This window comes from Penicillium citrinum (assembly GCF_028827155.1).
Source record: "Penicillium citrinum strain IBT 23319 chromosome Unknown utg000010l:1.0-1229701.0:1.0-1230130.0, whole genome shotgun sequence".
Classification (NCBI taxonomy): Eukaryota; Fungi; Ascomycota; class Eurotiomycetes; order Eurotiales; family Aspergillaceae; genus Penicillium; species Penicillium citrinum.
In genome coordinates this window covers 723,295-746,852 of record NW_026622695.1, presented here as the reverse complement: position 1 = coordinate 746,852, position 23,558 = coordinate 723,295, and the positions used below count along the sequence as shown (strand labels likewise).

General features: G+C 45.5%; 9 protein-coding genes across 9 annotated transcripts; 6 read left to right on the top strand and 3 right to left on the bottom strand.

Annotated features, from left to right (window-relative positions):
• Window positions 1–3,137: 3,137 nt before the first annotated feature.
• On the bottom strand, window positions 3,138–3,646 carry N7469_011338 (ankyrin repeat domain-containing protein; the record flags this gene model as incomplete). Its single annotated transcript, XM_056650243.1, has 2 exons — window positions 3,138–3,512; window positions 3,563–3,646. The coding sequence occupies 2 exons, from the start codon at window positions 3,644–3,646 to the stop codon at window positions 3,138–3,140; spliced, it is 459 nt and encodes a 152-aa protein (XP_056495307.1).
• A 2,481-nt stretch (window positions 3,647–6,127) lies between these two features.
• Window positions 6,128–6,855, top strand: N7469_011337 (uncharacterized protein; the record flags this gene model as incomplete). The annotated part of the gene is made up of 4 exons (XM_056650242.1): window positions 6,128–6,156; window positions 6,217–6,272; window positions 6,446–6,531; window positions 6,592–6,855. 4 exons carry the CDS (start codon window positions 6,128–6,130, stop codon window positions 6,853–6,855), a joined length of 435 nt encoding a protein of 144 aa, XP_056495306.1.
• Window positions 6,856–10,269: 3,414 nt separating this feature from the next.
• On the top strand, window positions 10,270–12,147 carry N7469_011336 (uncharacterized protein; the record flags this gene model as incomplete). The annotated part of the gene is made up of 1 exon (XM_056650241.1): window positions 10,270–12,147. One exon carries the CDS (start codon window positions 10,270–10,272, stop codon window positions 12,145–12,147), a length of 1,878 nt encoding a protein of 625 aa, XP_056495305.1.
• A 472-nt stretch (window positions 12,148–12,619) lies between these two features.
• N7469_011335 (Hsp70 family protein) lies at window positions 12,620–14,985 on the bottom strand (the record flags this gene model as incomplete). Its single annotated transcript, XM_056650240.1, has 9 exons — window positions 12,620–12,985; window positions 13,053–13,266; window positions 13,334–13,467; window positions 13,521–13,623; window positions 13,680–13,941; window positions 14,002–14,074; window positions 14,158–14,202; window positions 14,271–14,785; window positions 14,886–14,985. The coding sequence occupies 9 exons, from the start codon at window positions 14,983–14,985 to the stop codon at window positions 12,620–12,622; spliced, it is 1,812 nt and encodes a 603-aa protein (XP_056495304.1).
• Window positions 14,986–15,393: 408 nt separating this feature from the next.
• N7469_011334 (uncharacterized protein) lies at window positions 15,394–16,799 on the top strand (the record flags this gene model as incomplete). Its single annotated transcript, XM_056650239.1, has 2 exons — window positions 15,394–16,357; window positions 16,417–16,799. The coding sequence occupies 2 exons, from the start codon at window positions 15,394–15,396 to the stop codon at window positions 16,797–16,799; spliced, it is 1,347 nt and encodes a 448-aa protein (XP_056495303.1).
• Window positions 16,800–16,886: 87 nt separating this feature from the next.
• Window positions 16,887–17,624, bottom strand: N7469_011333 (uncharacterized protein; the record flags this gene model as incomplete). The annotated part of the gene is made up of 1 exon (XM_056650238.1): window positions 16,887–17,624. One exon carries the CDS (start codon window positions 17,622–17,624, stop codon window positions 16,887–16,889), a length of 738 nt encoding a protein of 245 aa, XP_056495302.1.
• An 841-nt stretch (window positions 17,625–18,465) lies between these two features.
• N7469_011332 (uncharacterized protein) lies at window positions 18,466–19,541 on the top strand (the record flags this gene model as incomplete). The annotated part of the gene is made up of 3 exons (XM_056650237.1): window positions 18,466–18,790; window positions 18,848–19,116; window positions 19,182–19,541. The coding sequence occupies 3 exons, from the start codon at window positions 18,466–18,468 to the stop codon at window positions 19,539–19,541; spliced, it is 954 nt and encodes a 317-aa protein (XP_056495301.1).
• Window positions 19,542–21,055: 1,514 nt separating this feature from the next.
• On the top strand, window positions 21,056–21,602 carry N7469_011331 (uncharacterized protein; the record flags this gene model as incomplete). Its single annotated transcript, XM_056650236.1, is given in 3 exon segments — window positions 21,056–21,144; window positions 21,163–21,442; window positions 21,459–21,602. 3 exon segments carry the CDS (start codon window positions 21,056–21,058, stop codon window positions 21,600–21,602), a joined length of 513 nt encoding a protein of 170 aa, XP_056495300.1.
• An 807-nt stretch (window positions 21,603–22,409) lies between these two features.
• Window positions 22,410–23,076, top strand: N7469_011330 (uncharacterized protein; the record flags this gene model as incomplete). The annotated part of the gene is made up of 2 exons (XM_056650235.1): window positions 22,410–22,700; window positions 22,801–23,076. The coding sequence occupies 2 exons, from the start codon at window positions 22,410–22,412 to the stop codon at window positions 23,074–23,076; spliced, it is 567 nt and encodes a 188-aa protein (XP_056495299.1).
• Window positions 23,077–23,558: the final 482 nt, after the last annotated feature.

Sequence of the window (23,558 nt, the reverse complement as noted above, 5' to 3'; positions counted from 1 at the left end):
CTCTTGCGGTTTTTCATGCCTGTTACGAACACTATTGTTATGCTGTATTATTATCAACCTGGCTATCACTGTACGATTTACGCGACGATGTCTCTTTGCATGTGTTACTTTTTAGCATTGGCTGGTGCTCTTATTCTTTCCGCGGTGTTTTCTATGGCTTCTATACAGTATAGCCTACTGTATAATAACGGAAAAAAGCTGTATATTATGGGATTGATGGATTGTATAACTTATTCATAGATGATGAATAAAACTATCAAACAAACATTTTCAAATCACAACTTCCTCATCGTGTCTTTCTATAGTATAGTTCCAAGCGCTTAAGAGTTCTCATATAGCTCCAGCTTTCCCCTCAAGAACCTCCAATTCAGCCTTACTGTAAACCCTGACACTGACCCCTCAGTACGGAGCATGAACCCCATCCCTTTAATCATGAAACAGCCCATATCACCCCACTCCGGGGGATAGATGAAAAACATACCTACTTAAGCAATCCCGACAAGTGCATGGGGACCCCACCCTAGCCGCCCGCGGAACAACGGGCGCTGAACACAAAAAGAGCAATCACCGGTATCTAACTGGTCGGCACATACCCGTATTCCCTGCGCATATGTATGTACGGAGTACTCTGAGCTCTTTTGTACAGGGTACAACGGTACAAAGTACTCAGGTATAGTTTGCTCCTTGCAGCCATATGACCCCCGGTACTCAAACTAGATTGCGTACACACTCACAACCCCCGCCCCCCCCCAAAAATGATAGATTAAATATTACATACGTCAAGATATTCAATCCTTGATATTTCCTGTAGATATCCTGTTCATACTGCAAACTTCATCATCCATACAGTGTGTACAGTATCTAAAGTAACTGGCAAGTACCAATGTTCAATACTCAGTACTCCGTACTCGTAGCTCCGTGCTGTACAGTACCGGTGTCAGCTTCAGTGCGAGTGCCAATGCAGAGCGGGTACCAACCCCATCGCCAAAATTAAGATACTGGAGCTGAATTTCCACTGGGATGGGGCTGAATGGGGCCATTGGTGCTCAAGAGTGCTCACACTCGTGTCCGAGTTCAGTAATGACTCTCTTAAGACCTTGTGCGCCCTCCATAAGCTTCCGATAGGCGATTTGGGCGGCTATTATATCCAGACTTGAGACTCCACTATATGTACCATTTCCATAAATGGTACATATTTGATGACGAGTGAATTAACGGTGTAGGTGTACTATGTACTACTCATAATAATATTGTATATGTTTGCATGCTAGATGAATCCGGACTAAGAAGTATATTTGTACATATATACAGAAGTAAGTACAGTACATAAATAACTACTGACTCTACAAGGTACTGTACTACTGTATGTATGTACGGACCCTCAATCCTTCGTCCCCGCTTCCGCTAGCTCCACGCACCGCCGATCGCTGATTTATCCCTGAGCTGAAAGAAATGTGGAAGATGATATCCTATCGGGGAGCACGACTCAGGCGGATTCAATTGTAAGGGTCCCCCCCTTCCTCACGAGGCTCGCTGACGCAATCTATCTTGTGGTGCTGATCGGCCATTTGCTGGATGTTGCAATTGAATTTACCTAGTGACTTCTTTTTGTTTTCTATTTTGCTGATGATTCATGCTCTTTTGATTTTCTTTGGGTGGATGTTCTTTCCCAGAGTACTGTACATACTAGTTAAAAACAGGGATCTTCGTACTCGGCATCCTTGTTTTCTTCCCCGGGGAGATGATAGGGTATGATTTTATTATGAAGTATACAGTAACTGATAATGTACATGATACCTTTTTGATCGCTGAGGACATACATGTTTATGATCAAGGACCCTTTCTTTGCGGAGAGTATTACGTGGAGTGTGGAGACACGCTCGTGATACTTATGATCCAGAAGATGTACAAATGGACAATTGACAGTCGTAAAGGAATGCGATGGGATAAGTTTTGAAACTGTTTTGAATGGTGGACTTTTGTGGAAACTTGCTCGGGTAGGGGAGCTCGAATTGTGTGGAATACTGTAGTTACTCGCTCACGGCCCCGCCTACAGTTGGGCTCTGTTCTGTACAGCGCGAGTCATATTACACAGCACACGATTTGGAGGAAATTGGGTTTCCGGTGGGCTTGTGTCAACTGTTTTTCCCTTGTGGAGTCATTTTCTTGTCTGCGGTGTCCATCCTACATGTACAGAGACCAAATTACTCCACTGTGGAGTTTGTGGCTTGCTTTAGACGGATACTTGGGTTCGCATTGTTGTTTGTATTCCGTTTGTACGGCGTGTCCGTTATCGATAGTCAATTTATGGGTCCTTTTCGGTAATTCCTGGTATGTGGCGGTGCGGATGATTATTCAGCATTGTGAATTTCTTATACAAAAATACTGTTTTCTGCTTTTGGTTTAGTGTGATGTACACCTTGTGGAGTTTGGATGGGGGGTGACTTGCGTGGCTGGCATGTGGCATGTTGTTGATTGGCATGGAATGAGCTACGCATGTCGCATGTCCTTTGTACAGTATAAAGCCATGTCTATTTATAGATATTTTGACATGGCTCGTCAATTGTTGACTAAGGAATTGGAAGAGTTTTTTTTTTTTTACGGTATCATGATTGGATGGATAGTTAGATGTGTACCGACAGTACAGCAGGATACTCTGTTGCGAATGATGCGAAGAGAAAGATACAAACCTTATTGTAGTCAAATGAGAGCTTGGAAGCCTGGAAGAACGTTGCGAGCAGGGGATCGTACATGGAAATGAAGATTGTAGGATATCGGTTCATTTCTCGTTTAGAATATCTATATTAGCAGGTTCATTCGCTGTTCATCAGACAGAGCCTGTCATGGCCATCTCGCAGACACCACGCTCCAAGCTCATAACACTCCATACACATATGAAAATTCCCTCTATCGCAAAATGCACATTGGTAATGGACCTTGGAACTGGAAAACCCGAGGTTACAAACGTCGCATCCGAGTTGTCTCGACCAGAAGCGAGAATCAAATTCAAAAGGTTCATCAATGGGTGTTGGTAGTGCCCGCTTCTCGGTATAGTCTGACAGAAATTTCTGCATGGTTGTGTCTCGATTCTTTCGTGCCCACCAGGATACAGATCGGCCAAAACGGTCTGAAGATTCTCAGTCGACGCCTCCCCCGGCCAATAACACCTTAACGACCTCGATGTGACCGCATCGTACCGCTATTAATAGAGGTGTTGATCCATAACGATCTTTCTGATCTTCCTCAATGAATTTTTCCATATCCATTGCTTGGAAGAAAGCATGACTTTCAAATACAGCTGCAAAAAACAGTGCAGACCGACCGAAGTGATCCTTTATCTTCATGCCAGGTTCTTCGCTATTGAGTAGGGTTTGGAGGACACCTTTATGCCCTACCATTGTTGGATGGACAGGGGTTGTAGAAAAGCTAACTCCCCTGTCGAGCAGTAATTGTACCGCCTTTTCACGACCTTGCATTGATGCAGCCAGAAGTGCGTTGGTAAATGCACCACCCTGGACATTGATGTCGGCACCGTTGTCAGCAGCTTCTGCACCAGCTTTACATCGCCGTCAAATGATGCGGCTTGAAGGGCACTTCCGAATTGCCCGCCCTGGGCATCCACATCAGCCCCTCGGTCTAAAAGCATTTGTACAATATTCTGATTGCCTGCAAAGCAAGCAGCCTGGAATGCGTTCCCGTATTGGACCTATTCTGACATTGTGAAAGGTACTCAGCATATTTGTAGCGACATTGGCCGCGGATGTTGTTCCGTATTCGCCGTCTGGAAGAATGGCGATAACGACGTTGTGGGAGCGTATGCTACCCAATGTATACTCATTAGTGTCATTTGGCGATACAAACCGTGATTTTTCGTGTTCTTCGTCGACAAAATCTTAAGCTGCCACATATTTCACGAATAAGGCGCAGATCAAGCCGACGGTGTAGTCCGCAGGATCTGACATGCTTACTGTCGTGAGCTTCTTTCGCTTCTACTATAGTGATGCAGACAGTAATTGTGGAGGTATTCAAACTGCATCGGAAAACTGCATGAAGCGTGTATGTTTTATCTAGAAATAGGGAAATCCAATGACAAAATTATAGAGGATAGACAAAACGATGAAGAGGAATACATGTGCTTACTGGGAATTATGGACCCCACATCGTCCGTAAGCATGAAATGCTGTAGGTAGCCAGCAGCGACATGGACCTGCTACTGGTGGGCGTATCTGTCTTCCTGGAAAACTAAATATGATCATAGAGATCTCCAGATAGCATTTTGTCGAAGAGTATTTACCCAGTGGAAAAACGGAATAGGATGCTCGAGGCAGCACGGTCAGTACGTGAGGGTCGAATGGGGCAACGGATGAAGACAGAGAGCAACCACCGCACCAACGACCTCACTAATAGCTAGTAGAATCTAATATTCTATATAGCCAAGAGCACATAGCGTATACAATAGTATTGATGCTAGATTATCCTATCTAAGAAGATGGCCTCAAGGTCTGCTTCTTATATAATGTCAGCCTTAGGCATTCCACACTCCACCAGGTTTTTTTTTTTTTGGATATTGGAGATGCAATATAATGCGTTGACAAATATATGCTAATCTAGATGTGGAAGGCTGATGGTCCGAGTAGTGAAAACCGCCCTTTATTTCAGGAGCTAATATGGAATAGAACGTATTATAGTCATGATTTTGTACTAAGGAGGAATCTATTATAAACTATGTAGAATATTGATCAGGACTAATTGTTCATTGTGGTAGTCATTTGAAATTGTATTAAATCATATTACCCAGGAAATTATATCAGATAATCAGTACATCAAAGTAGGGTCACAATAGAAAGAATTTCATTTGCACTGACAAATCACTGCGCTGTGACAGTCACGGTATAGGGTGCAGGCATTGGAATCACGGATCTGATGCCAATGTCTTCCTCCTCGCTTTTACTGGACATGGCATTTGGTGACCCCTTGATCATATTTTGGGTTGGAGCACCCGATACAATCACGGTAACAGTCGGTGTGATTGTAATTGTCGGAGTTGTTTCGGTAGCAGGATTGACGGTCACTGTTACCGCAGATGCCGTCACTGTGACCGTGGCTGGGGGTGTGTACTTATGTACGGATAGATCGTCGCTTGTGATAGATGAATAATTGGCCGTAGAAGACTCGGGCGAGACGGTTGCTTGCTTTGGTGCTGGAGATGACGAGATGCTTGCCTGCGAAGTTACCGTAACTGTCGATCCAGGTACAACTAGAGTGAACTCTTCTGTTTTTGTTGACTTGACGGTAATTGTCTCCTCCCGCGTCGTGATTTGCTCTGTCTCCGGAGTACGGGTAACAGTGGCAGTTGTGCCGGGCACTGTTACTATATCCTCTGTCGTCCGTGTAGCCTGAATAGTGACCGTGTCATCTGCTGAAGTTGAAGTTCGAGTCACAGTTGAGGTAGTCCCGGGAACAGTTACAGTATCCTCAGTCGTGCGTGTAGCCTGAATGGTGACAGTTTCGTCCGCTGAACTCGGGGTTCGGGTCACAGTTGCGGTCGTTCCGGGAACAGTAATAGTGTCCTCAGTCGTGCGCGTAGCTTGGACGGTGACTATTTCTTGCTCCGGGGTCGAACTCAGGATTGAGGAAGCCGATGTGCTAGCTACAAATGGCGTATTCGGCAATTGGCTTACATCCGGACCTGAGGCAGGTACAGAAGCAGCTACTGTATTGGCTGACGCACTTGTAGAAATGGATCCCGTGGCTGGTGTAGGGAATGTAGTGGCCTCATTTGGCTGAGCCGTATCAGGTTGTGTAGGAGCGACCAGTGGATGAACCGATCCGACGCCTTGCGCTTTTGAAGAATGGGGATAAATGGTCAGAACAACTGGTGCTATGGAAATGAATGGAGCTTTTTCAGTTGTAGACGTGGAAATATTTGTCGGAGAGGAGGATGGCTTGGGAGAAATAGACGTAATTATACCCGATGAGGAGATAGCAGAAGGTGTAGAAGAAAAATGAGAGACAGATGGAGTTTTTGGAAAGAAAGCAGAAGAAAATAGTGAGTCAGTATTGACCAGAGAAGGATTATTTGCCTCTGACAAAGAAAAATCTGGCCCGGAAGGCCTGCTTGAATCAGATGAAGATGATATATCAGGAGGAAAAGACGTTCGTAGTACTGGAGATGTAGACGGAGGAACTGAGCGAATCGAGCTATTTGAAGCAAAGCCAGGAGGAGACGGAGTTGAATAATGTGAGGATCCCGGAAGAGATGATACAGAAGAGTATGAAGTGAGAGTGGGAGTCGGAAAAGAGGATACATCAGTTGGCGCGGCGCTTGAACTTTCAGGGCCTATCTGAGAAAATGGAGATGACGGCAATGGAAGTACCGTAGATGTCGGTGTCTTCGAAGAAAATGTTGTCTGCAACAAAGAGGAGTCTAAGCTCTTCTGAACAGTTGATGACGGGAAAACAACATCCGGGAATGAAGAAGAAGACGGCGTATTTGTGGTCGAGGATGACAGCGTCACGCTGCTGGAGAAAGTACGGGTTGTTTCAGGTGTGAAAATTGTAGATGATATGGTCTGATCGGGTGACGATGAGGATACTACTGCGCTGCTGGAAATTATCGTCGTTTCTGATGATAGATACACCGACGAAGGAGTATTTGAAGTCACCCGAGAAGACGACACTTGCGCAGAACTTGAAGGCGTGATGGTCTCTGAAGTGACCGCCACTGACAATGATTCAACCGGTGTACTTGTCGACGATGATATGAGCAAACTGCTTGAAGTTGTGGTTGTTTCTGAGAATGCTGGAGTTGACAGAGGCGCGTTTGAGGAAATCTCTGACGATGACAGCCCCTGACTGCTCGATGCTGTAGTGCTTTCGACAATCACCTGGGTTGAAGATGGCGTACTAGATGTAGTTGTCGAGGATATCGACTCGGAAGATGTGGGTGAGGTAGTTGGGTCAGCCCCTATGATCGAAGGATATCCAGAGGGTGGTGGAACAGGAATGACGGTGATTTCCCTGCCGAAGATCACGGGATCATCTGAATTCAAGGAAGGAGCGGAGTTGGTTTCATTGTGGGAAGGAACAAGTCCCAATGTGACAGCAAAAGAACGGAGAATCGGACCGGCCGAACAAGAACACGACCACGCCAGCGTGGTGAAGACAACAAGACGAGTAATTCGCATGGTAGTCTGGCTGGGGGAGAAGGAAAGAAAGAGGAGGAAGTCTGTGTTAATCAGAAAGGCAAGTAATGCTGCAAAAGGAACATGGTCGAGAGTGGAAAAATCGATAGTGAATGGAAGTTACAAAATCAACGAGAGTATGGCCTAGCTCAACTCTGGAGAAATCGATTGATGAATGAATAAATGAATGAATGAATGAGTATTACAGCCTAAAAGTATAACCAGGCTGCAATTAGAAAGAGTGAAGCAGCTTCAGACACGAAAAGAGAATGGAAAAAATGACCAAAACAAGGGCGCACAACTTCGCGTGTTGGGCAGACTACTTATAAAAGAAAGCGCTTTCAATGGTTTTTTATTGACCGGCTAATAGTCTGGGCCCAGGCCCAGACAAGACAGAGGAAATAGAAAGAGCCAAAGTCATTTCAGGGCGCTTTGCGAAACAGGAAGAGAATTGACTAGAACTAGATCGACAAGAATAGCTCTCTTTATGGCGCGCGCGACAAAAGCAGCGTGTTGCAGTTGGCGCCCGGTTTACTACATGATCCACACATCAGATGCTGATTGGCCACAAAAGGGACCCACCGTCTATATTCAAACAATTCAAGATTTCATCTGGACCAATCATCGCTGACTGATGAAATAGCCTAATTATAGCTGCAGCTAGCTTGACGGGACATACCACAGATCGGTACTGCAATGCACTGCAACTATACGGCATTTCTTTCACTTTTTTTTTCCTCTGGAGAAAACAGGAAATAATTACCTCCATTGTCATTTGCAAGCTATAGGTCAGTCATGTTGCCAGAAATCGTCTCGACCTGGTGGGTGAGTGTACAAAATATCAGACACTGCCACCAATGAATCTTTGTCGTAGGACCACTCCTCTAGAATAGTGACAGTGAACAACTAATTGCGGCATGGATTTGAAATGCTAGATTACTACTAATGGTACTGGCAATGGTTAGTATATTCATGAAGTTGTCTACCTAATCTAAGCCTATTCCTACTCATTACTAGCTGCGCAATGCCTCATGCCCTGCGCTCTCTGCTCTATGTCAGTGATGTGATTATCTAGTACCCGAAGCCATTTCAAGTATTTATACAGCACACCTTGGCATAATAGATCAAAGCCGCAGGTTACAAGGTTAGTCCCAATTCTGAGATCGCGCTTGACGTGGGACGACCAAAACAACCACAAAAAAAATACGTGGTGTTAGATTCCATACGGAACACTTATTAAAAGTAAAATCTCCTGTTAGAAATTTCGAGGGTAGTAGTAATACCATATATATGCCTTGAGGTTGATATTATGAATGGGGTATCTGTGCCTTTCTCGCTTTCGTCAACGGCGAGAGAATGACACCTTCTTCAGCAAAAGCAAACCGGATTGTTTACACTTCATCCGGTATGGGAATTCATTCATCGTCCTCTACTTTGAGTTGCAGAACCATGCCAATAGTTTGATTCGGGCATATAAATTGGTAAGTGAGTATGATCTACAAATTTCTCATGACTATCCTGCTGATTGGGCTCCATTTCCAGGTCTGAAACAGAGCTTATTGCGCGGAGAGTCCGCAACAGATCTCACCATGCGGCACTGTTATTTTTTCCTGGGAGTCAAGGGAAGCCAAGCACTTCAGATACGCTGTGGTGAGGACTGCATATTTGGCTCGAGGTCAACCGTTCTTCTTAGACTTCTGCCTTCCAAAAGATGTCAAAGCCAGGTTACAACAACTATCGTGAGCGAATATACAGTGGTTTTCGGAATCAGACTAACCCCAAACTCTTCCGACTTGATTCTCAATAGAATAATTCCGAAATACGCTAATTCTGTTTAGTATCGCCGCTCTCCTAGTTGGGCAGACAAGATACAGTAATAACTATACCAAATTGTTAACGTACTGTAATAAATTTGTAACAATATAGTATGGATCGAAGTCAGATCCACCACCTTCACACAGAGATTCTTTCTCAATGCCTCTTTTGAAACTGCGATATAACTATTATAGTTCACTGACCCCCGAACCCTTTTTGACAGTATTTTTGTACGGCTGTAAATAATGGTACAAAATAGTATCCATAATAATCTGGTATGGTCTCGAGGGCTTCTAGAACGTTGTTTGTGCAAACTAGGTAAACAAAAGGTATTTCGCCTTGTCAGTGTGGATATTTGGCCTGAATTCGATTTCTCACCTCAAACTATTCGGCATCCGTAGGAAAGGACGACGTTTATAGAGACAACATTGGTTCAGTGAACGCTTTCCTAGACGTTGTGTGACAATCCTGGCAATGAAGGTTATCCGCGAGCCGTTTGTTTTATTATATTTTCTTTCTTGAATCCATGGATTCACTTTTCAGACTCTTCAAGCGAAGCCGATAGCACAATGGTGTAGCTTCGCATTTGAGTCAAGCAAATTAGACTCGTCTAAAATTGCATTTTCGTACTACTTTCATCCCCTGTATATCCATGTATGTGATACGAGCAATATGAATTTGACCTAATATCCATTTCCTAGCTTTTAGAGCGCCTGGAAGGCATATGACTGCCTATTAGCCTATCTATGTCCTAGTATACTACTAGTTATTTCTAGCTTTATCATCTAATCAATGTGATTCATTTCCTCGTTCATCCTCGAACATCATTTCGTTTCGATATCCGGTTTTCCCTTTGCTTTTGGTCTTTGAGGGCCTCATGTCTCCGAGTTACGCAGAAAGACTGTTTAGTGAGCATGATATACAAACTACTCATGGTTACCCTACTAATTCTTTTATCAGTATCCCGCAATCTCATTCGCCGGGGCCGATATGGGGCCAGCAATCAAAGCGTATCTACAATCCAGAGTAGACTCAGACGACAGGCACTACCAGTAGTAAGCACAATTATGAGAATATTTCTATACATTCCAGAGAAAATCCCATTAAATCTCCCCAGGTCGCCCAAAGGTGGTGGAAGTCTGATTTATTAGTCATCCGTCCGATCCCGCTGCCACGAATGTTCACCGCTTCCGACATAATCTGTCTCTGTTTGCTGCATGAAAGGCAAAAATGATTTTCATTGTAAATTAGATGACTGAAACGATTTGGCATGGCATTTGATCGCCCATTGCCAATCTCTGAGGAGTGGGAAAGCCCAGACGCCTACCTCGAGGCTCTTCTTTCCTTCTCCACCACCTCGGTGCTTTTTATGAATTTGTGTGGTGGCGTGCATATGGTTGACTTTTTAACCCGTGAACCTGATCTTTATACAACAATTCTGCCAGAGGATTGGCGATCATTTTTTGCGCAACATGATACCCAAGACGTCATTCGTCTACTCCTGAGAGAAGATGTTGAGTCCTTGCGGAAAGTTAGTTGCCGTTCCGTAGACCAGAGCAGTCTGACCTGGAACGGAGCAGCATTTCCTCCTATGAGTCTCCTAGACTACATTTCTAATGTTCGTCGATTAGCGCTTAAACGGGAGATGCGCAGTTCATCTGCGGGGATGATTGAATTGCCAAAACAAGTCGCAATGCGTATGAATCGGAAGAAAGTACATGAGGTTCAATGTCTTTCTCAACATGTCGCATCTTTGTCGAAGACTGTTAATGAGCTCCGAGGAGAGCCAGTCTCTCACATAGTGGATTTTGGGTCTGGCCAAAACTATCTTGGGCGAACATTGGCCAGTCCACCTTACCACAAACACATAATCGCTATTGAACGCACGCATCAGTATATTAGCGGTGCCAAAAATATGGACGTCCGAGCTAAGCTGGCAGAGGACCCGAAGGCTCAGAAATTTCGCAAGAGTAAGGAATCATACGCTGGGTCTGATGAACCACCAGTAGTGGCGGTTTCGGAAACATTAAGCTCTATCCCACAGACGAGAGAGGGCCCGCAGATGTCTGAATCTGAAGACACCTCTCTTGTCGATATGCTGGGTAAAATTAAGCTTCAGCCTGACGAGATGCCTTCTCTCGCCAAAAGCCCCGTTTTCAGAGAGCCGTCGAAACCGGAAACATATGGTGGTGGCACTCTCAATTACGTGGAACATGAAATTCAAGATGGTTACTTGGAGCCCATTGTAGGCCACATTATCCGCCCACCTCTAGCCGAGGCCTCGAATCAAGAATGCCAACCCAATGAAGGTAACAGTGCGAACCTGATGGTGGTGTCTCTTCACTCGTGCGGAAACCTTGTTCATCATGGTTTAAGGTCCTTGGTTTTAAATCCTTCTATTGTGGCTGTCGCTATGATCGGCTGCTGCTACAATTTGTTGACTGAACGTCTCGGCCCGACTACCTGCGACCTGCCCATTCTCCAATCTCTCCATCCTCGACTTGAAGAGACCGGTACATCGTATGACCCCCATGGCTTTCCTATGTCTCAATATTATGAGAAGTACCGGAGTCCTGGAGCAACCACTGGAATGAAGCTTAACATTACAGCTCGTGCGTTGGCCGTACAAGCTCCTTACAACTGGGGCCTTGATGACAGTGAAGTGTCATTTACCAGGCATTATTTCAGGGCTCTCCTAGAGCGTATTCTTCTGGACCATAATATTTTTCCAAAGTCTGCACCGCAAGGCGAAACGACCGGCGACAAATCATCGGAAGAAAGTACCAAGCCTATCATTATTGGAAAACTGCCAAAATCTGCTTTCAGATCTTTCATTGCATATGTTCGTGCCGCGACTGCCAAGATGAGCCGAGACCCGATACATGGCCCAAAGATACAGGAGAATATCGCTACTTTGACCGATGAGGAGATTAATTCCTACGAGACCCAGAACCCTGACGCGAGGAAGAATATCAGCGTTGTCTGGAGCTTAATGGGATTCAGCGCTCAACTCATTGAAGCTATCATCGTATTAGATCGCTGGCAGTTCCTTCGTGAACAGGACTCGGTGAAAGACTGCTGGGTTGAACCGGTGTTTGATTACAGTATGAGTCCACGAAACTTGGCGGTCGTTGGTTTGAAGAAATGATGTTGAAGGAGTAACTAATGAGCTTCGCTGCCTTGATGAATTTCATTTGTATACTTTTCCAATGTTCATGTTATCTGGTGTGCCAAGATGATTTTGCAGAGAAGGGCGCAGTAATCATTTGTGTATATAAACCCCAAATTTGAAACACAAGCCAATGAATAATTAAAGTGAAATTCCAATCTATCATTTCTAAATCTCCTTTATCTCTTAAGACAAAGTTGGCATAGGGGCACGGGATTATCACCCAAATCCAGATGGAAAGGGAAGAAATGGGGACACGAGAAATCCAATTCAGGCCACGGTCTGACGTCCCCCATAAATTACAGCCTAATTATGGAATTTATCTGATGATCGACAATCCATTTGAAATAAAACCTCTCCCAATTCGGTAATCTGTTGGCTGTGCTGTCCAGATATATGCCTCACCTGAGTCATCTGCCCCGGTTCCCAATTGAGGTCCATACCAATCCATTCATTGAGCTGGCATCCATTTTACTGAGATAGGCTCATGATTGGTAGCCCTTACACGTTTGTCTTTCGACCAAAGTTGGAATGAGAGGTCTGCAGGACCAACGACCACCTTCACATCAAAGACGGTTCTCCAGAATGCGGGCTTCCGATTGTACCAATGCCGATTCTTCAACTTCTTCTCTACATTATCGGTAGATATATCCAAGTCGCAAACACTGTGTGCACCATTTTGGTTAAGATTCTGTGGTAATTGATCGGGCGGAAGACTGGACATGACGATGTGAACTTTCCATGGATCGTTTTCCTGACTGATGCCCATCTTGAGCTGAAATTGCTTGGTCAATCCAGTATACGGGATAGGTGCCCCCTGTTGTGTTTTAGAACATGTTCGCTTGGAGGACTCAAAGTTCTCGAATGTTATATTGCCACTTTACCTGTATTACAAGCCAGTCGATTTGGTCCACAACGTAGGTCTTTTTGTCACGCGCATCAAGCCTGACAGGCTCCATAAGATGCTTCTCTGGGTCGTATAGCTTATCACAAACAATACCATAGCTCACGGGTGAGCACCGAGAACCGAATGTAATTATCCCCTTTTTCAATTGTTGGATTCGGTCAAGAACCAACCCATGAACAACGACCAGTTGTCTGCAAAGCCTCGGTTTAGCAAATTAACCATTCCATGCGAAGGGATCTTTCACGTAATAGAACTCACGGCTCGTCTGCCACAAGAATCTGCATCCCATGGACACTAGACAGGCTCTCAGATTCTGGTTCATTGTATTTATGTATTAATCGTTTTCGCATGTATGGAGAACTGCCGAAGCCACCAGACAGCACAAGATATTTCTATCAAACAGACGGGTCAATATTTAGCCAATTCAGGGTAGATGATCGCATACTATCCGGTCGTGTGGGTATTTCCCGGACATCTGACGAATGTGATCGTCAAGAAGATCACAGATTCCATCAACCTTGTGATCGAAGACTTGTTGGATCTCCGACCTGAAACTGGCTTAGACTTATTCAAAGATCAACTCTAGACAGGCTTCCAATCATACCATGCAATCCTTATCTGACCGTCGTATATTTCTGCTTCGGGAAAATCCAGATCGGAGTCCATGTTGGGAACGTCAAGCTTTAGGTATGGGGCAATGTTTGCATCGCTACCAAAGGCACATTTGAACCTTTGAAAACGACCAATTATCATGCGCCATGCAGTCTCACTTGGCGTGAGCTGTAAATAATCTTGAACCTTTTCCAGCTTTTCGCTAAGGATCCGATGAACGTGTCGATCAATGAATACAGACCCGATGGGTTGTCCTGGGAAGTAGTCAGACCTCATTTCTCTCATTTTTATTGTGCCAACGTTTAGTGACTTACCTTCAACCTGGCCCAGTTGCTCAAGCTTTGTTGGCTCGCCCAGTGATGATACCAGTTTGAGCACGTTCACATCCTAAGAATAGTGTCAGAGATACTAGGATGTTTCATGATTCCATTGTTATTTCAAAAGCCGAGATAGGCAAAATGGTGCCATACTGTTGTCCCTCCTCCAGAGTCGCAAACTAGTATCGTATCGCCTTCCTAAATGGTTGTTAGACATGAGATCTTTCAAGCTGGGCCTGAGTAGATATCATTTTTTTTCAACCTACCTTGTAATGCTCATTACCTGCATAAACAGCAGCTGCTTCAGCTTCGGTCAGACCGATGGAAACACGGTGATTCTTCGCTTTGGCACTGATTGCTCGCTCGAGTAAGGCTCTTGTTTCCTCTACCATGCGCACATCTTTCCAAGTGGTCGGAACACTGAAAAGAAATTCGACCCGTCGTGATGAGAAATTCGGAATAGTCGTGTGGAATTGATTCACCACATGCTCATACACACACCGAATATAGTCAGTGAACCATTTTTGAGCTTCGTAACGACTCGGTTCACCAGGGTAATTTCCGCAATACTGTGGGGCAAGGTGAAGCTTGAAGAAATCTTGGACTTGAGAAGTATCATCTTCATGATCGCATGAAAAACCCCAACTCTTTACAGAGCTAGATTCACCATCGTATTGAATACATGTGGGTACTTTGTTGGCAAGCTCTCCAGGTAACTTTCCTGGCCAACGCTGAATGGTCTTTGGGGGATGCCATTCAGGTGCGCATGAATATGCAACACCTACCATGAATCATAAGTTAGCTTAATATATGAAAGTGGTCATTTATGAAGATCATTGTTTTCTTTGGCCAAATTGAAGATGCTTGGGGGAACGAAATACCTGTGAATGTCATGCCAAAATCAATACCAACCACAATATCAGGACCCCAATCATCGTCCATGTCTTGTGTTTTGAGAATTACGACCTCTTTCTCACACATTTTGACCACAGTGGTTCTCCGATCAGAAGGACCTCCCAGAAGAAAAAAAATGACTGCTGTGCTCCTTGAGGAAGCCTCCTTCCGCGCTCGTCTTTTCCGGACTTTTGCACTCCTATCCCCTCCCCTGTAGATGTTTTCGCCCCCACACCCCTAGCAAGGATGTTTCTCATATCACGACACCGACATGAAGCTAATGCGCTTCCCGTTGTATGAAAATGGAGCACGAACTAGCCAAACACATAGGCGATTGTCTCAAACTATCCGCTTATGGTAAATGCGCCGACCCCACGCTGCGGCCCGAACCATTCAATACTACCATGTACATATGATCGTTCCTCTCCGTAGTTCACGCAACTGAAATTTTCTTTATTATTGATCAATCCGATCTCATATTCCTGATCATCTGTGATGGTTGAGACTACACCCGGGGTTCCAGGGGCAGGTCCCAATGTCACTAGTGACAGTTCTTCGAAGCCTGCCTCACCAACCGTCACATCTGATGCCTCTTCTACCACTCCGTCGCCGCCAACGGGAGAAACAGGAGTACCAGAGTCTACGACACCATTAACAACCCCAGCAGGGGCGACGACAACAGCGACAGCAACAGCAACAGGCATAAGTGGCTCCAGTACCACAAATTTATCCTATACAACATCGTCAACTACAGCGGAGTCGTCCCACAGCACAAATATTGGACCAAGTGTGACTGCGAACTCTACTACTCACCAAAAGCCAACCACCACATCCAGTCCCAACAACAAGGATGTAAGTACTGGTGCCCTCGCTGGTTCTATTGTAGGAGCTTTTTTAGGAGGTTGCTTGCTTGCTTTTCTTCTCGCTTTTCTGTATTTTCGAAAGCGAAAACAGAAACGAGATACCGCTGCTAGCTCTCAGGACTCCTACCTCTCTTCTTCCAATCCCAAAAGTCAATCAGGTAGCTTGGTTCACCGTCAATATGAGTCTGCTGCCTCATGCAAAGCGAACGATGCTACGAAACTCCCTGTTGCGGTCGGAACAACCATTCCGTCTCGATATCTCCCTCCGCCTGCAGATGATGGTATGGTGGCAATGAAGACACAAACGCTCTTCGATCAGATTGCTCTCCATGTGGAGAATTTCTACGTTCGACTTCCTTCGAATCCCTCCTTTCAAAGCGATACAGCCGCTGATATCACTCAATATGATTCTTCGCTGGCTCCAACCTCCTTACTTTCTCTTCTTTCGAACAGTAAGACTCAACGAGCCGGATTGACTCATGCCCTTGCCTTTAATATTTTGGAAGCCATTCGCCCTGGGAGCGAAACAAACACTTTGCTTCCCGCATGTTTCCGATGGGGACCTGAACAGCTGGTCCGTGGAGTGTCTGATCCAGGTATTTGGGTTCCCCCGTTGGCCATTTGGCTTTCTGCTAACAGATCTCATACGACATAGACCTGGATAATGCTATCTTCAACTGGCGCATGTCGATTTCCCACCTAAATGCTCGCAGTTCGGACCTCTTGAATAGAAACCCTAGCGCCATCACTAGCCTTGCCCAGAATTTTACCTCGAAGTTCTCACCATACAAGAACCCTGAGTTCTCCGGCTCCGACGCGGTTACTCACTTGACCAGTGTCGTGAAAGCGGCTTCTGATTATGGATCTTGGCTCTTCGCGCAGCCATGCTTATTTGAATTTCATTGGAAAGCTCGGAATGCGGACTTTACACATGATCAGATTATTATATTTCCTATGGTGGTGAAAACCTGCGATGAGCATGGACGGAGATTGGAAATTCCTCAAACGATCGTGGAAGCACAGGTGATGCAAATTTAGCGATAATGTGTCGTAGCAGTTGTATATTCATTTCTTTCAATTTATTTTTTTCTTAATTGCAGATGATACAAATGAACTCTCAAAGAGTCATGCCTTATGGTGTGCGCCATCAGCAATCTCGAGCTCCTCCGAGGTATGAATGGGCGAGCCCTTGGATCGGCGCCACGCAAGTAAATCATTCAATTCTTGGGTTCGAATATCGGGGATCTCAACACTTCTCGTGTCCTCGAAATTTGCAACCGAATCGGCCCTTATCCTGGATCTGGAGAAATCCGGGACACTGTAGAATGATCCCTTGTGAGGGAGTTCCACTCCAAGCTCGTGACGAGCGACCGTGTTGGGGGCTTCGACTCGTTGAAGATGATTCAAGACGCTCATTAAGCTGTTATGACATGCAATCATTCGGTCCTTTCTATCCCGAGCTCTTTTGCTGTCGTGATATTTCCATCGGAGCTGACTACCTATGCTGAGCCGTCCGTTTCCTGTCTCTTTCTGGACACGCGTAGGTTCTAAAAGTAGAGCCACGTCACGGGCAGCGTCTTGAATGTCGTTGATGGTGCCGTCAATCCATGTTTTCTCGCTGGCATCGAGAGCAAAGTCTTTCAGCAGACGTAGTCGCTCTACTTCGCGGAGTTGAACAAGGACGTGCTTGTGAGTTTTCTGAAGTTCGCTGAGCTCTTCGATGACCGAGGCCAGCTGAAAGTCCCCAGTCACTGTCTTGGGGCTCTTGAATGTGGAATCTGACGCTTTATCGGAATAAACTCGTGGAAGGTCTGATGTTGTATGCGAAGGCTTCAGAAACGATTTGATCTCAGAGAATTTCATTGTCACTTTCTTATGGAAGCTGATGCAGGAAATTGGAAATTTGCCCTCAGCAACCAACATCATGCACCGTCCTTTTTGCTTACCTAGCTGTTTTAAATGGAGACTAACCTAAGAGATAGTTCAACAGGGATCAAACCGAACGACGGAGTATATTCCATTTCAAGATTAGCGTTGCATTAGCGTTGCTTGTCCATTCTAACTCATTTATTAGTTATTGTTGGACGCGTGATCAGATATAACATTTCAAGGATTGAGAAATTACGTGTTCGCCTCCTACAACAATTTTACTGAGAAACTTAACTCTCATATTTGTGGAAATGAGAACTTGCGTAAAAACTCTAGTTGTGGGAGTGACATGAAATTGGGCGCCAAAATAAAGCGATGACTGCCCGGGATCTACCATGAGGGGCTGGATTCAACATTTTTTTAAGGGAAAATTACTTATAAGTCCCTCTGTGGCTGAATTGCATGGTAATAATTTCTTGCCTGTTTATACAGGAAACCCCTTTCTCGGGGAGGGCAAACGCTGCAACCCATGCTGGCTCCTTTATATCGGAATCTCGATCAGATAGCATCTTGACCTGCATTTCAGGGTCTTAAATTGATGCCATCCAGAGTCCAAAAATACAAAACATCGTCCTCATCGGCTGGCCCCCAAAGGTTCTCCACCTCAGCTGGGCAACTGACCTGCACCAGCCGCCTCTAAAAGTACGGCGCTTATTTTGGAGCCGATAAAGGAGACTTTTCAACCTTCCCCTTTGCTGCCGGCAACCTCCGTTACATCTTGCAAGGGGCTGCAATAACGTTGCAAGCGACCACAACGGGGCCCAAGTGAAATAATATGAAATCTCCACCAAGACCAGCGACAGTCTATGAGCTGGACGCATACGGCAACCCGGTGCTTCACAGCATGGTTTCCGCGATTAGAGACCGTGTAGCCAAGAGGAAATCCACACCATATACAGGGAACAGGGCCCAGCATAGGCCTAGAGAGTCCCAGGACTGTGTTATAGGTGTGTCCATGCGCAGCGGCTCGCTGGATGAGATGGTCAAGGCGTGTGGCCAGAACCCGACGTCTCCCATGACTATCTTCACTAGCCACCAGGACATGGTTTCAGAATCTAACGGATTCCCTGGATGCCGATATAGGAAGATTTCTTTCCTTGGTACAGATAAGATTCCATTGTGACCGTAGGCGTGATTCTGGGCTAATAGGGACACAGATGAGGTTAAAGTTCTCGATTCTAGCGCAATAGCTGATGATCAAAGCATTGTTCGACTGACCGCGTTTATCACAAAGAACGATGAAGAACATATGGATCCAAAAATATACGTGGAACAACGCGTTTACGAAGGCAGGCACAACAAGATCATTGTCCATGAACTTGCGTTTGGTGGCAGAATTCAAGTTGACAAAGAGTATGTGTTTCGTGCATGCGGTGACGAAGATAGAATTCTGGGAAAGCGTGATTTGAGACTCCGTATTGTATCGGTAAGTTGCATTCTCAGATATCCAATGTCCAGGAAAAATTATTGAACCCTAGTAAGCTTGAGCAGGAAAGCTTTAATAGCTACCTGCGGGGTCACACAACATACTACGGTTACGATATCATAGACTATGTCTATGTAGACGAAGAGAGTATTTCCAAGGACTTACCGCATACAGTCTGGCGAAATATAAGTGAAGGACCTTACAAGGTATTCTTGAACGGGAAGGACCTGCAAATCCTTCTAAAGGCCAAGCAGGAGAATCGGGGAACGGTGGATGTATTATCGGGCGAGAATATCGAGCTTCTTCGGCTACGTTTTGCTGGGCAAGGATATCCCACCGAAGATAAGGTGAGCGCAGGTAATCTTGATGTCCGTGTTATCTACAAGCCCCGACGTCGGTATGGTACCTTTATATCTGATGTTTAGGCTGTTATGATGTATTTGGGACAGTTAAGTAAGGAATTTATCAATCTAAACATCTCGCGAAAATTGAGTATCAGCGTAACACTATCGTATATGAGTTTGCATACGGATTGGGGCTCAAGTTAATATTGGGTGCTCAGATGCAGCGAGCAAGCAGAAAACCTGACACATCACGAAGTTTCAAGACAATGATCTATCTTTCAATTCAACCTGGAGAGCCAAAAGCGTGATCCTTGCATGACAAGTGTGGTTCTCATCTGCCGTGCTCCCGTTTTCACCCCATCTATGACGCATTCTATAGTTCTACTTGACGACCACCTTTGTAACCTTTTTTTTAGGCGTCAGGCAGTACATACGACCATAGGGTGTGGAGAACAGGGCTTCCCGTCCGCTCAGCCGTACTTAAGCCACACGCCGGCAGGTTAGTAGTATGGTGGGTGACCACATGCGAATCCCTGCTGTTGTATGTTTTTCAGTTTTTGTTTTGCTCTCTGCTCTTTTTGCGTTGTCAGTCATTTCAGTCCTTCCCCTGAACACCTTGAAAAACCCAGCGGGCTTGCGGTATAACCAGATACAGTGACTAGAACAAGTCTCTGGTTTGGATTTGGTTATCCTTCTCAAGAGACGTAGTGAAAATTCTGTCGGCGATGGAATCGCCGCAACGATAGGATGAGCTTCGGATTAAGCTAAATAATATATTTACAGAGCCGCCTAAAATCGCCTTCTAGACGGAAACAAGTGCCCTTCCAAATCGGCAGAATGTCAATTTCTCGCTTCTGTTTCTCGCAATTGTTTTACCGCAGCGCTTAATGCCTCCCGGAGATTTATTGAGGACAATGGCGACAAAAGTTTGAAAGCAGTAAGATTTTGCTTTGGAATCTCTAAAATTGCTTACCATCATACTCATGTGTACCGCATGCCTGTATCCAGGCCACACCAGCAGCACCAACTTTAATAATCGACGCCTGGATGAACGCGGTCTCGAAATTAACCCCGATGATAGTAGTACTTTATATTCATGAAAACTTGAAGGTTATCCTGATTCTCGAATCAATTCTACTAGAAGAAGTAGTACTACTGCCACATAGATAGTGGTATCAAATATCTCAACCCCTTGGAAAGCTTGTCTACGGTTCTCAAATTATAGTTTCATGATGTTACCAAGCTGCTCTAGTACCTTATAAGATTCAAAGGTGGCGAGATCCGTCAGCTTTGGGCGGCGGCCTGGGATCAACCATGTTGAAACTTGGAGAAGGGTCAACGCGTCATTTTATCGACTTTACCCTGTCATTATGCCCTTTTTTATATTCGTCCCGCCCTAATCAGGACTAGTTCAGAAGCATCACATACACTTATTTAGCTTTCTTCAACTTCTTTAATCTTGTCTTTTCACCTACCTTGCTATTTCTTTGCTTCCAAATCGTATCCACAATTATTTAACCTTCGATCGGAATTACTACTTCATTTCATCCTTAATACGAAATCATATCTTTGCTGACCCCCTTGCCAGACACAACATGGCAAGTTACAACAAATTCACTAAAATTGGCTCGGGATATTATTCTTCTAAGGCAGATTTTGCCCAAGAGATTTTTGGCTATCCGCGGTATGTCGAGAAACACAGATTACTCGAAATACTTCGACTCGATTACAACATCCGTCTGCTAGCTCAACGCGAGGAAAGTTTATATCACAAAGCTAGAGCCTGGAAGAAAACCATAGATATCGGGAATGATATGGAACAACTGCCAGTGGATTTTGATTTCGAAATAAGATCCGCTCAAGCACAGCGAATAAAGAATGAGCACACCATGTTTAGACTGATTTCTGAACTTCCCTCGTGGGTGACCGCTCATTTCGATAGTCTAAGACGCGATCGTCTCTGGTACATGCGCAAAGAGATGGTTCATGACTGTGCAGGTCGAGGAGGATGTTGCAGCCGGGGATGTGGATGCTGTGCCCGGAGATCCTTGTCAGAGAAGACGAAAAGCAGAGGCCACTGCACTACAGAGTGTTGGTGTTGTAGAAGCTTTCGAGATCCAAGTCTTACCGAGGAGGATCTAACGTTTATTGCACTTGAAATGGACCGGCTAATAGAAAATCCAAAATATCTCGAAAAAATGGCAAATTGTTATTTTCGTCCGCTGAGCTTGCAGTATAAGATCAGCAGGGGAGTTGGGAATATGAAGTCCGGGTTGAAGAGAATGTTCAAATACAGTAAATAAACCCTGAAGGCTTTTTGAGAATGAGTCTGGTTTGCTAGAAACCAGTTCTTCTAATTGCTCATATTATTACTCGATCACTCGATTATTCAATTAGTCTGGCAAGTAGTAGAAGCAGTAACGGAAGTAGTAGTAGTTGTAATAGTCGTATGATCTGCGAAGGGCTCCCTGTGTAACTCCGTCACGCAGTCCGGCCAAATCTTCAGCGGCGACGTCGTCTGTAAATACACTGGATCATTCCAACAAGGAAGGAACGACACAAATAATAGAATCGGCAACCACCACCAAAGAATCAAGCGAAAGCTAATGAAGCGAAAGCTAATGAAGCGAAAGAAAAACTTCATCTTTTGATCCTGAGCGCAATTCGAAGATCAGGCTCAAAGTAACAGTGCTCTAATATTGGCTGAAATTGAAATTGAATGTAATGTAAGAATCAAGTAATTTAAACTAGAAGAGAGGGTGAGATCAAACTAAATCATTTTGATCGTGTTACTTTCAAATATTGGGTGAACCGCTTCGACTCGATTCTGGGTCTTCCAATCAGCTTATACCTTGTAGTTGATCTTAGAAAGCCGCCTCTCCTGTAGTGGTCTATATATAGATAGTCATCCCACCAGACTCAGGATAATTCTCCACGCTTCTATTCAAGATGGTTCCCGTTTCCCGTTCTGCGCTTGGCCCTTCGGGCCCCCTCGACATCCTCACCGGCCTCACCTCCCCGGGTGGTGGTTCCTCTGTCGCCGGCTCCAGCGGGGGCGCGTGGTCGAATACGACCACCATCCACACCAACGACCCGGCCAGCGGTCGAAACGAAAGCCGTGTGATCACGGAGTCGGGCCATGATCACACTGTCAGGACCGACTTGGCGGTTTGGGCGTCGGTGGGGGCGTTTGTTTCGGTGGCTGTGTTTGTGGGGGGGGCTGTGGGTGTTGACCCAGTGGTAAGTATATTGACGTTATGTAAACATTCCCAGTCTCACCTACAGTTAGACATTATTATCTATCAATATATCAATATATCAATATCATATCTATTACCAGTCAAACTTCCATGGCCGTAGATTCTCCCCTGATTCTAACTCTCGCTTCCCGGCCCGTTTTGACAACGCTAACTGTCAAAATAGGCGCAACCGACGCAGCGCGCGAACCGTCGCGCTGACCCTCGCCCGCATCAACAACCCTGAGGGCGCCGCTGCTGAGCGCGCAGCGGAGGACCTGGAGGCTGCACGGCGCGCCGCCAAACCTCGCCGTGGATTGCTCCCCCTTGCTGGTCGGTGGCTTCGGCGGTTGCTGTGGGACGGCTTCCCCAAGAGTTAGTATAAGTGGCCTGAGAGAACCACGAGTTAGGCAGGCATATATACTAACATCGAGATATGTCTTTAGAAGCCGCATCCGCGGATGCTGGCTCCAGCCGAGGATAGGGTGGGGTTTTTTTTTTTTTTAATTGAGATTCCTTTGTTTCTCCCACCTGCCCCGGGTATGACCGGATGGTGGATTCGCCTTAAACCTCTTCTCATACAGGCCGTCATCCCCTGTTGTCTCCCACCTGCCGCTGGATGGTGGATTCGCTTTAAAACCTCTTCTCATACAGGCCGTCATCCCCTGTTGTCTCCCACCTGCCGCTGGATGGTGGATTCGCTTTAAAACCTCTTCTCATACAGGCCGTCATCCCCTGTTGTCTCCCACCTGCCGCTGGATGGTGGATTCGCCTTAAACCTCTTCTCATACAGGCCGTCATCCCCTGTTGTCTCCCACCTGCCGCTGGATGGTGGATTCGCCCTAAACTTCTTCTCGCGCAG